The following is a 17,562-nucleotide window of genomic DNA, read 5'->3' as shown; positions in this document are numbered from 1 at the left end:
AGTCTGTATCCTCAATCATTCAGAAGTCTAACGCGTGTCTCAAGTGACTCTTAAGATGCTGCTGTGCCGTTATCCTGCTGTGAAAGATTTAGCACAGCCGGTTGACAGTTTTAACTTCAGTATTCCCATCACGTTGATGGCAACAGCAATACAGAACAAACGGGCTGGAGGTGACACGCACATCACAGATGCTTCCCAGATAAACGTCCCAGTGTTAATGGTGCTTCCTGGCTGTAGTTCAACCACGTTGATTTGTGTATGATGTCCTTCATACGACTGTATTGGCTTCTCTTATTTATCTGTCTATGCATGGATGTCATTTAATGCAAAATGTATGAAATGTCTGCATCACCAAGGCAATCACCAAGTCCTGTTTCTTTATGAATATTTAGGCCTCTAGTATCTGAAATTTTTATTTATTTGACAAAATGTCCAACGTACCCTGTCTAAATTAGGAACAGATGTGTGCTTATTGTCATGTTTTTGTATGCTTATAAATGATGGCCTTAATACCAAAACCCAGATAGCATCACAGAACTTTGCTTTTGCACTAAACTGATGTAAGGAGGAGCTCTGAAGCAGATTCTGGACAGAATGAAATGGCAGCTATGGAAGACTTGCAAAAACACTTTGCATTGTGAGTCATTGAAAGCACATTAGCTGTGTAGACATAATACTATAGAACAGGTTTCTGTTTTTTCATAGTCTCTTTAACTAGTAAATATGTATAATAATGTGTGTATGTTGAATACAAATGGCCTATGAGTTACACCTCAAGCAAGGGAATCTTTCTTACTTTAACTTTTTAACATTGTAGCTGAAATTCATGGCTTATGTTGTAAATTACAGAAATGTACATGGATTGTCTGTAGGGACTGGAGCACACGTGCATGTTTTTTGTAACAGCTAAGACGGAGTGGTAGCAGTTTTTTATAAACTTCAATCTTTAATTCATTTGTATGTTTCATTGTTTTCTAATGCTGTCATGGCAGATATGTTTTTGTGTTCAGGGTCACTGGAAAAACCTTTTGTGTTCAAGACCCAGCCTTCTGCTCGATAGTTTGAGGTTGCACTGAAGAGATTTAAAGTCATCTCATACTTTTTTTTTCCAATGTTGGCAAAAAAAAAGAAGCCCCAGACGTATTGCACAGTTTTTTCGAGGTTGAAACATTTCCAGAAGTGTTGTTCTATGACCATTAAATCTGCTGCAAGCTTTGAAGTTTATGATTGATCTCGATGCAGAGTTTCTCTGTAGAGCTTATGGTTAAGCTTTCTTAAGATCACATCGCTGTTTTCTGGGGCTTGCCTTTGATTGCAGCAAACTGCCATACGGTGTGTTTTCTGACTGTCAAGTGTAGTGCGTGAGTAGTATTGCTAATTCAGAGCACTGTGCGTTGTTTGTTCATGATATTGATATCGGAATCTGTTATCTGTTCTTTCTTTTTCAGTTGAATATAGTTCAATGTAGCTGGAGAGTTTGGTCTCCAACTGTATTCAGCAATAAAAAAAAGAGGTCATGTCGCAGTGACAGTGTAAATGTTTCTCCTACATCAAGTTATAAAAAGTGTTAAATGTGCAGTTTAATCAGTGGGTCTTCAAAAGAACTACACTTCATTTATCAAGGAGCCTAAATAATATTTCTTTGTTGTTTGTGTGCATATGTTGCTTTTTTTTTTTGAAACATCAGAAAAACACACTCTAGGAATATTGACAACCTTAGCCAATATTTCTCTCTATGTCAACTCTTAAATAAATGTTTTTTTTAAAAAGCTGGAATTTTTCATCATTGTGAATAGTTTTGATGTATGGAATGGCAACATTACTGTCTGCATTATCTTTCATTCACCACTCTATATGTACACTCATTAGTTTAAAAAACATATATTCTTATTGAACATTAAAGGCCATGACAGCTGCAGGAATAATGCTGGTATTATTTTCGTCTTTTGCCTCCGCTGTAAACACGTGTCCGAATCTTGGAATCACAGCATCCCTCCCACATTTAACATAAACTTGGGCAATTCATTAATTTTGACACTTGCAGACCAATCTCTCGACAGCTGAGCAGGTGTTCTATTCTTATGTTAATATTGTGCTTACTTAACGATTCACTGTTGAGTCTTTAAATTCTTGGAACAGGTTGAATGGCCCCCTAATGGAAATTAAGTTTTTGCTGTCATCATATGGATTTTCTGCCAGTGGAATAAGTAATGGTCTTAAAATATCAAAAAAGGTTAAGGAAGTTTTGGCTACAGCAATGCTTATCTTTTCTTCTATGCTGCCATAAGTGTTTAAGTGCTTTAATTAATTTGTTAGTTGGGTTTTGTTTACATGGACGAGCACTGCTGTGGTTACTCTTTTTTTTTTAATCATGACGTCAAGATCATGTTATTGTTTGTTAATTGTTCAGAACAAGTTCTTGGACAAAGTGTAAAGACCGTTTGTGCTTGTAGAGTTTGTCACACTGGACTTTGGATCATTCATCTAAATGTTGGCAGCTCTGCGTCCTTACAGTTAAACCAACTGTTTTTTTGTTGTTGTTGTTGTTGTTTTTAGTTGTGCACCAGCAGCAGTGATGGAACACACTGGCCTGGGTGTTTCTCTTTTTTTTCTGTTGTGTTCAATGAGTAAATTGTGTTCCAGAAACATGATGTATTCATTAACTAGAGATAAACATTGCAGACTGAACGTAGTGTGATTTTTTATTTGTCTGCTCTAAAAGTGGAAATGCAGAACCTTGTTATAATCATCATGGGACTTGAGACTTTGGAGGATTTACCAAAACACCTGTCTCACATTTTTAAAACCTGAGGACACAAGATAATAATGAATAATGAATAAATTAAGTTTGGAAATGGGATTGATGTAACATGCTCTGTGGCAATTTTTGTACATTTGTCGTCACAGACATTGCTTGTGTAATAAATGTCAGTAAGAAAGAAACCTTTCATGTCTTATTTAAAAATTCTCTGATCATCCAAGTTCGGGTAACATTAGGTTACTTTGTTAAGCCTTGAAAGAACAGCAGTTAGAAATAAGTCTGTGCTCTTTTATCACCAATGGAGATTTTACCATATGTTAAGTTTAAGTACATTTCTAAAATGTCTTATGTTTATATATCTGTTTTATATTGTATTTGTGCATTAACATACTGAAAACGCACCAGTAATTGTAAGGTAGTCAGTGAAATAACTTAAAGTGAGCCTTAAAGTTAAGGATCTGTGATTATAATCAATGGTGGTTTGCACAGAAGGAGCACCATGACTCCTCTCCTGCTGCTTGAAAACCGTTCGCACTGAACGTGGCGTGAACAGGTTATGTTTTCTTAATTCTCAGAGAGGTTAAATCTCTCTTAAATCTATGTTTTCACGTGACTTTCTCTTCTTTAAGGTGTAGTTCACAGCCCTGAACACTGGGTGGCGTCGTTGAAACGGGATGCTATCGCAGGAAACGCGGAAATGTCCGACATTTGTTCCATCCGTGTTTCCGTAGAACAAACCTGTCTCCCACTCTGTTTTGTGACTGTTATTAAGCTGACTCTTCTCACACAGAATCCCACTTACGCCACCAATAAGAGGTAACGGAATTTGTTTCGTGCTACAGGGAATTTATTGTGTTTGAAACCGTCCTAATTATACCGTCAGGGGTAAGACTTTAGCACCGGGAGCTGATATTATCTGTGTTGTTAGCCCCGGTAGCTAGTTTTGGTAAGTGCTAACCCTGCTAGCTAAGTTGAGAGGATAGTGTGTTATCTTCACTGTTTGTGTTTGGCTCACACGAGTTTAGCTGTAGCTACAATTAACGGTACTGTTTCACCGGATAGTGTTTGTTATCAACTTGTAGTGAGTTGTTGTCAAACTGAGAACATCGAACTCTGTGCTTGACAGCTTGACATTGTTTGACCACAAGAGCTTGTGTGATGGTGTCGACTCGAAGATGACCTGCTGCTGCTGCTGCTGCTGCTTGAGCGTCTGACTCTCTTAAAATCATCCACTTAAGCGGCTCAAGTTTGAGGCGAGTCACGTTTTTATTAGACTTCAATCATAGCACGTTTGGTTGCATGATGGTAAAGGTGTTTTCCCTGTTTTACCACAGGTTGCACACAGGGTGACCAATGCTTTCAGATGAGCTTGACTCCAAACCAGAGGTAACCGTTCCCTCACTCCCATGCTCCAGATGGCTGTTGTGACACACAACACTGAACATGTTTTATATCTTACTGACTGACTGTTTCTCCTCTCAGCTGCTGGTGCAGTTTGTTCAGAACGCATCCATACCATTGGTTCATGGTCTGGAGGACTCTGAGTCCAAACACTCATGTCTGCCTCTGCTGACTCCAGCTGAGAACTCACTGTGCAGCCCGCTGGAGCTCACAGGTCAGCAGCTGCTCTCTGATACAAGCACCTTCACCTTCCTTTCATGTGTCAAAACTAGAGTTAGACTGAAGTGTGGTTGTACAAGGTATTGACAGATAGTACTGCAACTATAAAATGCCAAAAATGTTGATCAGGGTTTTCGCAAACCTCGTAAAGATGATGTTCTCAAATGCCTTTTTTTTGTCCACAAACCAAAAGGAGTCTGAATGATTTCTTTGTTCTATGGAGCAAAGAAACCAGAAAATATTCATATTTCAGAAGCTGAAAAATCAGAAAAAATAATGAAAAAAACCACACAAACCAATGAATGGATTATCAAAATAGTTGATTGTTAATTTAGTAATTGATTAATAATCAATTAATCAACATTGACTTGCTGAGCCCACTGTTTCCCTGAACCAGCCTGGGCTTTAGACAGTCACCCTCACTGATAACAGGACTGTCAAAAACTAATTTTAGCTGCTTAGAAAAGGCTAATATAGTAAAATCTGCTCTTGTATAATTCTGCAATATCTTAATAACATGTTTAAAAATATACATTATTGTCTGGGAACTGAAGTTTGTAAAGTGATCACTTTGCCAACACTTCACCAAAGTCCCAATAGGAAATCAACAATTTCACACAATGACTCATAGGAGTTGTTGATCCACTGCTGTCTCCATCATTAAGTTCAAACATGTTATCTTGTGACTTGCGTGTTTGAAATTCTTTGTTCATATTTACCTAAGAGACACACACTTACCATGCAAAGCAGCAGGAGACGAGCAGTCTACTGTGTCCCTGCAAGCTTAAAATGCAGATTAGATACATTTTTGTCTTGCACAGTGAATTCTTCACTTTTCAGCCTAATAATGAAATAAAAGAGCAAATATATCTTGACATTAAGTGTAGTATAACTGGATAAATATCTAATGTCTTCACTGTCAGGAAACAAACATGGTTGAGGATTTGAGTAATGCACAGAATGTTCTGCACTTTTTCATCTAAGACTCTACTTCATGTCACTGGGTAAAAGAGGAAAAACATGACACTAATGTTGTAAAATGTCTGATGTATTTGAATAAAACAAATGTAATGTTGTAATGTACTGTTCTGACTGACGGCAGAATGAAATATATATATATTTTTGAAAATAACAATCCAGAATGCTGCAAGCCACTTAAAAAAGTACAAATAGAGAGTATGTATCTACCTAAATCTAGTGATACATACTTTTTTGGATCCAAGTACCTTTACCAGATCTTTATTTTGATTTCAAAATAAATATTGGTTGTATTGGATGTCGGGCCAACAGTTTTCTTGAAGCAAACACCTGGTTGTTTACACTTTTCGACTGCCTTTTTTTGCATCTTATCAAAAGTATGAAGGGCATTTTCAGAATCTGCTTTGTTTACATTCCAATTCCTTTTGACAGAAATGAGCAAGAAAGTGAATCATGTCATTTCTTATTCTCACAAATGTGAAACAAAACACCCAATGGAAAGAAAATATGAACCAACTCATAGCATAGCTCCACAAAAATCATTGTTGTTACAATATCCCACAGTGTATCACCCACATTTGAGGAACTGTTTGCAGATACAATGCACTGTTTTGCTGCGGTCACATATCAACAAACTAATTCTGTCCCCAGATGGAGGTCTGAGTCATGAGCCTGAGCGGTCTCCTTCCTTGTCAGAGTTTGGAGGTGTGTCAGAGAGAAACCCCCTCGTGATCCAGGCACACTCTCACTCACAGGCCTCACCCAGCCCTCCGCCCATCCTCCATGACTTACAGTCAGACGGCACTTCCTACGTCCTGCTGAATTTGGCAAAAGGTAAAGAAACACAGATCCACAGTCTGACAATCACACCTACCAAGCACTAATAAATTTACATATTTGTACTCTGGAATTGAGTAGTTCAAAGTAGCAGAATCCGTGTCTTGTGCATCTATTTATTTTGGAAGAAAGTAACACTAAGTTTTCTTTCATCATGTGTCCTAGCTCAAATGAAGAAAAACAAACTGTAAAGCTAAGTGAAATATGAAATGATAATGAAAAGAAGTCTGCAGCAGTCTAAGCAGAAACCTGATGTTATTCCGCTGTGATGAGTCACAGTGATGAATTGTGTTCTGATGAATTGTAATAAAAGTGAGAGTGAGAATGTTTTACTATAAAGCAAAATCTAATCTTGTGCCCGTACTCTGTGTCTTGCTCGGCTACCTGATTCTTCACGCTGCACTAAAAAGAAATGGAGTGACACATTTTCATGGAAGAAAAAGTGAATTATTTTGGCAGGAAGAAATGATCCTTGGCAGGCACATTCTCGTGGTTTATGAGCCCCTGGCAGGGGAGAAAAAAAATTAATTTTGGTCTCTTGACATGAACCTTTTTGTGTGTGGTGAGTGATGTGGAGCATAGAAAAGACTTTGCCGCAGACAGAAACATTTTCCATTGTTGCGTTACGCTGAAATCCTGAATTAGAGAGATTGTTATTCTGTGAATATTTGTGGGTCTGTTTTCCACTGTTCTCTCAGCCTTTCAGGATGAAGAGCATCAGTGGTTGACAATAATGATTTAATTTAGAAATGTGACCTTGAGGGGCTCACACCATTGACGATCTTGCAGTTTTCCTTGAATTCCTAATTTCCTGCCTCTGCCTTTTCTTCCTTCTGAGGCATCACAGCCTCCTCAGAGTCCCTGATCTTTGCCGCAGATGGCACTGGGGAGGATGACGATGAGGGGGTCTCATCGGGGGACTATGGGATAGATGGCAGTGCTCCCTGGTATCTGCGTGTACAGGAGCTGGCACATGACAGCCTGATTGCTGCCACGAGGGCACAGCTCGCGAGAGATGCCAAGGCCAGCCAGGACGCCAGAGCTTCAAGTGTCAGCAACGGTAAAGTCACATTGTCTTATTAACACATACAGTGATGCTTATAGATGACTTTCACTCAAGACTGCGGGGTCTTAAAAAGTCTTAAATCCAATAATTTGAATTTAAGGCCTTAAAATGTCTAAAATTCTCCTAAAATTTCCTAAAAGGTCTTTAAAATATACTAACGTTCAACCTTCAGTCTCGCTATGAAATGTTTCGATATTTGAGGATGCGATAACATAACTACAACACTAACTAAAGTAGGCCACCTGTGCTGCCCGGTGAGAATTTATCGAGCACCACTAGTTTGTGTGCTGTGCGTGCCATTATGGATGTGAAATGGGTCTTTATGGTCTTAAAAAAGTCTTAAATTTGACTTGTTGAAACCTGCAGAGACCCTGTAAATAAGTAACTCCTAAGACAGTATTACATGACGTTACTGTAATAGTGGCTTGTGCTTCAGAGTCATTGTCTGTCATGGAACAATTTCATGTTTTAGAAAAAGATTATGGGGAGAACAATGAAAATGAAGCCTGTTTCTGGTAAGCAGTGTATTTTCTGTGCTTAGATAACTACTTACTGCAGGCATTACAGACAAAGGAGAAAAAACAAGGTCAGCGACGAGAGAAAATGCAGCGTAATCAGTTCTGAAAGAAACTCTGTTAACACTTCTCGTCTTATTCCTCTAAATCAAAATCATTTTGTAGCTTTGTCAAAACGGATTTACAAGTCTGGTTGTGACTATCTGCTGTAGACATAAACGTCACATTTTGGTGGAACATTAATCATTGTTCCGTCAGTACATATCGGTGCTCGGGCTCTGACGATCTAATGTACATTTATATGGCTAATGCAGACTTGAGAGGAGATGTGAGGCTGCATCCATTAGAAGAACAGACTCAGGTTAGATGAGCTGTAACCAAAGACGGGACGTAGGTGGTCAAGTGATCAAGTAGCAGGAACAGTGCTATATGAATGATGATAGAATAGCTGCATAATCACTTTGTTTCCACCGTACCACTGTCATTTCTGCATGCTAAATATGAATCAATATCCAGCAGACAGTTCGGCAAGCACAATGACAGGAAACGGAGGGAAACAATGGTGTGTCATCTTTAAAAAAAAATAGGAAACTGATTAAAAAGTTTGGGAAATACTGTGTCACAGTAACAAAGCCAGGTAACTCTAAAAAGAACATATTCATTTGTACATTAAAACCCTTGTTTTGTTTTGTTTTTAGTCACAGCTGCACAGAAATAGCCCTGAGAGCTGTTCATCAAAGTTTTATTTAGGTTTATTAGCCTCCCTCACGCCTAAGACGTGAAAATATTGTTCTTTCATAGACACAGTGGGCCCTTTTGCAGAGCAGCCATTTTGGCAGGTCAAACAAGGGCAATGACAGGTGTATAGAAATCAAGCTAATAATGGCTGTGTTCCATTTAGCTTTGTCACTTTCAGGCTGCACGCAGGCTCACCATCGCTCTGTTCTGACTTTCATAAACTGAACAGAGCCATTGTTATTGCGATTTCCCCATTGTCCGACTAATAAAGGACTACTTTATCTTATCACGGACACATTTGCGTCTCCTCCTGCTAAAACAAGTCAAAATGGCGGCTGTGCAAAGGACTCATCCTCTGGTGTCAAAATAATCTGACACAAATTTCATCACATCAGAATCACAGCTTTAGCGAAAATTTTTATGACAGTAGCTTAGCGAGAAGTACCCACACCTTCTTCAATCATCAACTTATTTCATGTCACCTGAGCACAGATAGCTTTAATCTGATCCAAGAGGGAGACGATGTTGCGGCAGCAAACACAGACACAGAAAGCTTTAGGAGTAGTACATCACCACTTATTTTAAGTTCACTCCACAGGAGGCCTTGTAGATGAAGAGTTCAGCCATGACATTTCTGATCTTTGAAAGTCTTCTGAGTCAAATTGCAGCTTCAGGTCCTGGTTATAAAAAGTGAGAATATGAAAGCAAAGATTTCTCTTTCTTATTTGCCCTCAGTTGACTTTGTTTCATCCCAACCTGGTTCTATTTTTCTTAAAATCTTATTTGTAGTATTTTTGTGCTATTGTCATTTAACATTTATCTGTGTTAAAATAAAACCATGAATGTTTCAATCTACAGAGACAAAAAGTATTTTAATGATGCGAGCACCTCTTACCTGGGTTACTGAGAAAGTCAACAGTCTCTTGACAGTTTGGTAGAGAGGGATGCTAAGGTTTGCGAGGCGTAAATGCTCACAAAGACGAATGCACACTTGAAAGGTCACTGGTGCAAACACCACGGACACGGGTCCATGAGAAGTGGGAAAAGTTTATGGTCAGATGAGTCGTTCTTCATCAAATCATGGACCTGTGAGCAAGTGTGTTTGTGGCCCATAGCAAGAGAACAGTGTGGACCTGAATGCTTGGGACCTGTGATGAGGGGTCCTGTGATGTTGTGGGCCACATTCTGTGTCCACAGGGACAAGCCACTGCAAATCAATACAGAGGTGTCCTGATTGATTTATTTTGTCCTGCGGTGACACATTTGTATGCTGTTGGCAGTGGTCACTTCAAGGATGCCAGTATCTCCATCCACTGGGATCATGAGCTCACTGACTGTTTTCACGAGTACGGCAATGATGTGATCTGTTGTGCCCTTCACAGTCACTATATATATTAATTCTATCAAACATTTATCTGCATTATGTTAATGTTGTATATTATGTATCATTTGTCACCCAGCATAACATTATTTCCTTGTTATTTCTTTATTAAAGGAATATTCAGAACTCCTTCAGACCAACCCTGACACTAATGCAGCCCATTTTAAGTTGAAGTGGACCATTAGACACGTGTTCTTTTTCTGTCACATGTGATTTCCTCACATTTATCCTTGACCTCATTATATTTCCATTAAGGTAAAATAAGAGCAGTGAGGAAAAAGGACTTTTTTTCCCCCTTCTTCTTCCCTCTCAGCTCATTCTCAACTCGTGCAGCAGACTTCAGGGAGGAAATAAAATGCTTAAAATACTTTATGCATTGTTAAATTAAATGTCTGCATCAGGCAGAAACTGGTTTCAGTCAGAGACCGAGACTCCTCGGTGAGTCACTGTAATTGCTTCCCTCCTGCTGGCTTGCATTAGATTAACCAAGTTTCTTTCAGCAATGGTGAATCAGTTAGAACCACGTTACTGCAGACATGCTCCAAACAAAATTGGAACTGTTACAGGCATTTCAAGCCAGTTCTTGCAGGTTAAAAGAAAGTGATTGCATTCAGCTTTGTGTTGTTTTTCTTCTGGCTGTGAAAGTTCAGCAGGTCTCGGTCCGTACCCGATGATTAGCTTTTATGCAGCCAGGCTCCAGAGGCTGGATTGTTTTCTGCGTGGCCTCACTCACTTTTACTCTTCCGGTTGCCTAGGTGACCACACACACAGTTTGTCGGCAGACGGGGACAAGCGAGAGCCCCTGCCTCCTCGGACCAACCGGCCCCTCTCCAAACAGATCCTCCGCTGCTCGTTTGAGGGCTGCTGCAGGACGTTCACCTGGCCGGCTCATCTCAAATATCACCTGAAAACACACAGGTAACACACACACACATGCTTGTACAAAATTCTCTGTGTGGAACTTACCTTAACCTAAGCTATCGTGACTAAATGCCAAACTCTTAACCTAATGTTAGTACAGGAAGTATTAAAGGTCCTATATTATACCTTATTTCTCCAAGTTAACCTAGTTCCCTGGTGTCCTAATAAACATGTCTGTGACATATTTTGGTCAAAATAGAATAAGGATGAAGCACCACAGCAGTTCAATCACCCTGCCAAAACAGCCCTGTTCAGAACGCTCTGCTTAGTAGTATCTCTTTAAAAAAGAAAAAGTAAAACGAAACTTAAGGGACAGGAAATGACATCAGCCACAGAGGCTACTGGGAGCGAGAAAAGTGATCATTTGCAGGCTCTTTGCTGTCGTATATAACATGTATCCACTGGACAGATAAATCCTCTGAGGCTGGAAGTTTGTGTAGAACTCTGTGCTGCACTGTGGAGCCAAGAATAGAACTTTTCGCGGGCTTGGCAGATGCCGTTTCCCTTGCCAGCACTCTCGCATGTTTTAAGTACAAAGCGGAGCTCCGTGAGACAACAATTCCAGGAATTTAGCGCATTGTGACGTCCCAATTAGTGCGGAAGTCAACATCAAGTGTTTTATTTCCTGTACCTGTACTTGAGGAGGACCACAAAAACATGAGTGAGTCATCCCAAATATAAGGATTTAAATGATTAAAAAGTTGATTTTGCATAATATGGGACCTTTAAAAGTTGATAAATTAATTTTCAGAAAATTAAGGCCCTTAAAAAGTATTAAAAAGTCTTAATTGCGATTTCATGAGGTATTCTTTGTCCGTACAGTTTGACTGCTCCCCGCGTTTGTTAACAACAACAATGCTATGTATCTTGCGACAGCGAACACGCTCCTGCTGACGTGAAATAATATCTGAAATCTCCCGAAATAAACTCCAGAATCGTGAATATTTGAGAAAAAGTGTTACTTGTTGTTTATTTTAATAAACCGATAAGGTCTTAAAATATTTTGAGAAGTTCTTGAAAAAGTCTTAAAAAGGTATTGAAATTATCTTCAGGATTCCTGAATATACCCTGTAATATAAATCCAGTTATAACTAACTATTAATTATATATCTAAAGCACAGACTTAACCCTCAAAAAAGCCCTTTAATGTTGGTCAAAACCTTTTCCTGATGTTGTTGCCTAAGCACTAATATTCAGTGCTGTGCAATTGTTGGCTAATGTGGATCCATTTTCGAAAACAGCAAATATTAATACTGTACATCAAAATACGCACATTTATTTTTATATAAGTCAGAAGAAAGTGTTCAAGAGCAAAAAAGTGTTTGACACTAAAGAAAAAGGATTATTTAATTAACTTCCCCAATGAAAATTGTATCAGGCCTTCTTTATTATAGTTATTAACTTCTACTTGACAGCAGTTCTAGCTGCTTCCCACTGGTTGTTTGTGATGGAGGCAGTCAGACGGAGCAGAAACATAGCAGAGCTGTTAGACAGAAGCGTGTACTTGTTCTGCAGGAGCAGTGTTGACATCAGGGTAGGGAATCTATTTGTGGTTGCCCCGTCTGACATTGCTGTGGGCTGTTGCAAATGAAACATGTGCAAAAGGAAACACACAGAGACGCTCGTTTGTTTGTCTTTTTTTTGGTTATCTCGGCTCTCAGGAATGACCGAATGTTCAGGTGCGGCGCGGAAGGCTGCGGTAAGAGCTTCTACGTGCTGCAGAGGCTGCAGGTTCACATGAGGACGCACAACGGCGAGAAGCCCTTCATCTGCAAGGAGAAGAACTGTGGCAAAAAGTTCACCACCGCCGGAAACTTGAAGAACCACAGGCGCATACACACAGGTGGGGAAAGCGGGATGATGCTTGTGTATAAAAAGCATGATCACGGGAGAGGCAATAACTCAGTCCATTTGACTCTGCTCATTTAATGCTTCCTTGGTGCAGTCAAGGCTGGGAATTTGAGGAGTCAGCATCACTGGCGCCTCCATTTCACTGCTGCAAAGTAACAGTGCTCTGTCATATTTTATTCAGGTGACATTAAGATTTTTGATGGCGCGTTCCACAGTCGTATTCTTCTACCTAGGGACCAGTTATCAGACCAGCTCCATTGTAGTGTTTATATTTTGCCCATAAGTCTGCTAGAACAGCTTTTTATGAGCCATAATATCTACTTATATTACATATTTGATGTTCTTTTGCGTCAAAGTAAGCTCCGCTATCACCGAGACCTTTTTATCAACAAAAACTGCATTTCTAACATTTCCACACCAGATTCTATGGTGCAGTTCTGCTGTAATAAATTTACATCATTAAGTTTTTATATTATAGATTGTGTGTGTGTGTTTATTTGGGTGTTGGCTGTTTCCAGGGGAGAAACCTTTTCTGTGTGAAGCAGATGGCTGCGGGCGATCCTTCGCAGAGTATTCCAGTCTACGAAAACACATGCTCGTACATTCTGGTGAGTGGGGACACAGTGTACCGCTGGGCCACCTTTTAGTAATTAGTGTGCAACAGAGACCGTACAACATTATGTGCCTTAAAGAGATGCATCCTCCTTAAGTTCAGAAGTGACCTGAATATAGCACCACATCCCTTTGTGTGTGTGTGTGTGTTCCTCAGGTGAGAAGCCTCATCACTGTGGAATCTGTGGGAAGACTTTCTCTCAGTCCGGCAGCAGAAACGTCCACATGAGGAAGAGACACGGAGAGGAGGGGCTCAGCAGTGACAGCAGAGAAACAGGTCAGTCTCTGGCTACAGACATACTACTATTCTTTTTTGTTTTTTAATGTGACAACAGCATTTTAAATGTCCAGATGAGTGTTTTTAGCTCTGTATCAGCAGTCGTACACATCCATACTAACAATGTATATGTATATATGATGATCTGTGAAAACAGGAAGTAAGATTCTCTCCTGGAGTTGTTTTCTTAAATTCAAAAAAGAAACGACAATGGTGAAAAGTAAAAGCTTTTGTTGACAGTTGATAGTCACGTTAAAGCCGATAGCAATCAATCATCAGAGTTTTCACACTAAAAATGGAGTCTGCAGTGTTTTCCACAGCCTTAAAACTGCTAGGGTAATATGGGCAACCGGCATGTCAGGGGCCAAATGTATGCATTTTTAAATGTAAATGTAGCATTTCTAATCTTTATTTAGGCCTAAACAAAGCACTTAACCGAATCACAATTAAAACCGTTGTCTTAAACGTAACCAGCCCGTCACAAATGAGGTTCTGCCTCTTTAAGACCAGGTTTTGGTCTCCATGAGGACTATTGGTCCTGACAAGGTGTCGGTGTTTATGCCAGAAAAGGTCAAAAAGAGGTAACAAACACACACACACACACACACACTTAGAGGATTCTTAGTGGAACATTCATTCAGGCATAATGTATTCCCTCGCCCCCTTACACTAATCCTCAACCTAATTTTAACCCGAACACTAAAACCAAGGCTTAACCCTCAAAAAGCTCTTTAAAGTTGTGAGAACCAACCATAAAACCCTCACAACAGTAGTTTGGAGTGAAAATCTTTCTTATAGCCCACAACAGACATACACACAGTGTGGTTTCCATTGACTCGGATTCATTTCCTGGAGAGACTCACTCACAATAATAACTCACACTATGGGGATGTGTCTCTATGAGGAAGACAAGTCCCCTTAATGTGACTGTAAACAGACATAGGTCCCCACAACACACACACACTCATGGATTTAATACTTTCCTTTCCTACTTTCCATTCTTCCTTACCCTAATCTTTGCCATCATCTCTAAAAAGCTGTAAAGCTGCAGTTAGCAGGATTGTGGGGAATAAAGTTAATTGTTTAATGTCATTAACAGATTATTTAAATACACGGACAGACATATGTTTCCTGAACGCGACAAATGAAATCAGTGTCTTACAGATGTTGACACCTTTTATTATATTTATAGTCTCTCTCTCCTTTAAAAACTTGCCTTTTTTTAGGTTTTCTTTGCCGCTGATGAACTGTTTGGTCACGTTCCAGCACTGTTAAGGACCAGCTGTATTCAGAGTACAGTAGGTGTAGTGGATTAGCCAACAGGAGCACCTGCTCTTTGAACTTCCCTGTGATCAGATGGGTCAAAGCTTCCCGTCCCACTACAGATTTAATTGTAAGGCTGCAGAAGTGCAGATGTGTCGTTCTGTCAGATCGTTTGATTTCCATAACGCTGAGGGGTTCTTATTGATTTATTCATCAATACACCCAAGAAAGAAAACAAATCCTGCGTACTGTACTTTTAAAGAGTCATTTCAAGTGGCAGGACGTGTGGACCGACAAAACTGTTGTCATGATGGTTCTCACAATGTTAGAAGTACAAGAACACACACACACACACACACTCGCAGTAGGAATATGCTAATCCGCGGATTATTATTATCTAGCTTTAAGCAGTCCATACATTTTAAAATCTTGCATACTTACCTTTAGGAACATTTCTTAAATTATTAATGACTTTGAGCAAAAATGTGAACGATCTATTATTTTCAGGGCCAGCAGCTGAATCGTGTTCGACTGCTCCTATCTTTGGGAAAAGCTTCTTTTCCCAGGGTCAGATTTGTCTGGGAAGTGTGTAATTGACAAGATTAAGTGGCACAACAATCCAAACTCATGTCCTCAAGCTTTATCTTGCTTTATTTACATGTTTTTTTTTTTCCTCGCCTTCACATCACAACACGCTGAGATAAACGAGTCGGTAGTCTCGTCTTACTCCCAGCTTCAGCATCTCTTCGGGTTAAAAACATTTTAATGACCTCTTTAATTCCAACATGTGGTCTAAATCGGCTTAAATTAGTCCTGTGTTTTAGTATGCGACGCTGAGTGAAACGAGAGCGGACAGTGTTTTTGCCTCCTCGTCACTTCTGTGGAACAGCAGGAAAGCACCGCTGCTGAAAAAGGAAACGCTGCCAAAGCTCTAATTATAAACAGCTGATTTATTCGGGTCATCCTCCCCAAAGAGGCTGGTCTTTTGTTAAGCAGAGGAAGCAAAGGAAGATTCAGCTCTTCAGCAGAGGGGTACTTTCTGTGTTATTTATACTTTACAGACTTGCCGTTTCCTTGTTAAATAGACCAATGGGATCGGTAGAGTAGCCACCAAAGAGCTCCCAAACACAGGTCAAAAAGTAGTAATAATAATGCTCATTATTAGATTTGATTGTTAATTAAAGATTCAAAACCAACCTCAAACTCTGATGTTGGCTCATACCAAAGTCAAGTGTGTGTCATTCTTCACGTCTTTCTTCTCATGTGTTGATTTTTTTTCCCATTAACAGGAGAAGCTCTGACACAAAGCAGCTTGCTGGAGGCTGACGGTGAGAGTGGAGACGGTATGGTCACCATGACGACAACCGTGGAACCCTTGAATCTTCATCACGCTATGTTAAGATCGCCAGGTAGGTGTTGACACGTGTGCGAAGGAGACGAGACAAAACACAGGAGACTTTGCAGTGAAACCTTACCATTAACGTCAGTGTTGCTGAGTCAGCTGGTGGTGTTGCTAATGTCCCGTTAAGTGTTTTTCAATGACTGTTTGTGCGACTCTCAGTTTTTGTTTTCTCCAGTGTTCAGCATTGTTTGTCTGGACTTTTAAAGACTGTCATTATGAGCTCAGGACGTCATGAGTGACAAACTGCCTTTGTAGTTGTGATTTTGGGGGTGAATCAGATCAGCGTTCACAAAGTTCACAGCATTCCTCCAGAACAGTGATCACAAGTAGACTGTTGTTTCTCATGTCATGGATGTTCAGCTGCTCTGCTTTTACAGTTAATTATACATTGCTTTTGTTTTTACTGACAGCATCCTTGTCTTTTAGTATTTTTAAAGTGGCTCATCAGTGTTTTTTTAATCTCAACTAAAAAGAATGAATCAGGTGCGTTTGGAGTTATCAGGTACACAGGACCTGGTGTGTTCTTCTGCTGTTGTAGCCCATCTGCTTCAAAGTCTGACATGTTGTTATTCCACAGATAGTGTTTTGCATACTTTGGTTTGGTTATAATGACTTAATGGTTTATTTAAGCTGCTTTTTCTATTGTTTCAAACCATTCTGGTCATTCTCCTCTGACTCCTGGCATCAATAAGGCATTTTTGCACAGACGACTGCTGCTGCTCACTGGATATTTTCTCTTTTTTCCTCGCTCACTATTTCTGTAAACCCTAGAGATGATGGTGCCATAAAATCCCAGTGGATCAGCAGTTTCTGAAATACTAAGACCAGCCCAGCTGCCACCAACAACCGCATTCTAAGTCACTTAAATCCCCTCATTCTAATGCTCAGTTTGATCTTCAGCAGGTCGTCTTGACCATGTCTAAATGGCGATTTAGTTGCTGCCGTGCTGTTGAACAGATGTACCTAACAAAGTGAACAGGAAGTCCAGAAAAGGGAGAGTTGGATGATTTCCTGTCTTTTAATTAGCCTTTGTGCTGTTGTCTCTCTCTCCCTCTTAGGCTCGGCAGACTCGGTGGTCGTCCTCTCGCAGCCACACGAGCTGGTGACCATGACGACCGAAGGCCATGCATATGGAGAAGACGTGGTGACATTACTGTAGTCTGCAGTGACAAATGTCAAATTGCTGGACCTCTACCCAGTGGACTAAACATCAACATAATAGATTAACTGCTGAGTTTAACCCCTGTAGATATTTGTAATTAGCAACCAATGATGCTTTTATTTTGAAAAGTGTGCAGGGCAGAGGGCAAACGACCCTTTTTCCGCAAGTTTTTTTTTTA

At 39.9% G+C, this 17,562-nt stretch overlaps 1 protein-coding gene across 1 annotated transcript; it reads left to right on the top strand.

The window, feature by feature from the left end:
* The first annotated feature begins 4,093 nt into the window (after positions 1 to 4,093).
* On the top strand, positions 4,094 to 17,460 carry znf410 (zinc finger protein 410). The gene is made up of 10 exons (XM_083899241.1): positions 4,094 to 4,147; positions 4,244 to 4,376; positions 6,011 to 6,193; positions 7,035 to 7,256; positions 10,652 to 10,814; positions 12,479 to 12,660; positions 13,187 to 13,276; positions 13,438 to 13,557; positions 16,110 to 16,229; positions 17,281 to 17,460. Exons 1-10 carry the CDS (start codon positions 4,115 to 4,117, stop codon positions 17,379 to 17,381), a joined length of 1,347 nt encoding a protein of 448 aa, XP_083755367.1. The 5' UTR covers positions 4,094 to 4,114; the 3' UTR covers positions 17,382 to 17,460.
* Positions 17,461 to 17,562: the final 102 nt, after the last annotated feature.

The sequence above is a fragment of the Microchirus variegatus genome, assembly GCF_963457635.1.
Source record: "Microchirus variegatus genome assembly, chromosome: 12".
Classification (NCBI taxonomy): domain Eukaryota; kingdom Metazoa; phylum Chordata; class Actinopteri; order Pleuronectiformes; family Soleidae; genus Microchirus; species Microchirus variegatus.
Note: the sequence above shows the minus strand (reverse complement) of the source record. Positions and strands in the feature narration are given on the sequence as shown.

What these genes read in the sequence shown, in the direction of transcription:
- znf410 (XM_083899241.1), top strand. Translation starts at nt 4,115, where the DNA reads ATGCTTTCAGATGAGCTTGACTCCAAACCAGAG. An exon ending in CCTGCTGAATTTGGCAAAAG is followed by an intron (nt 6,194 to 7,034) that starts GTAAAGAAACAC and finishes CTTCCTTCTGAG; the next exon opens with GCATCACAGCCTCCTCAGAG. An exon ending in CCACAGGCGCATACACACAG is followed by an intron (nt 12,661 to 13,186) that starts GTGGGGAAAGCG and finishes GGCTGTTTCCAG; the next exon opens with GGGAGAAACCTTTTCTGTGT.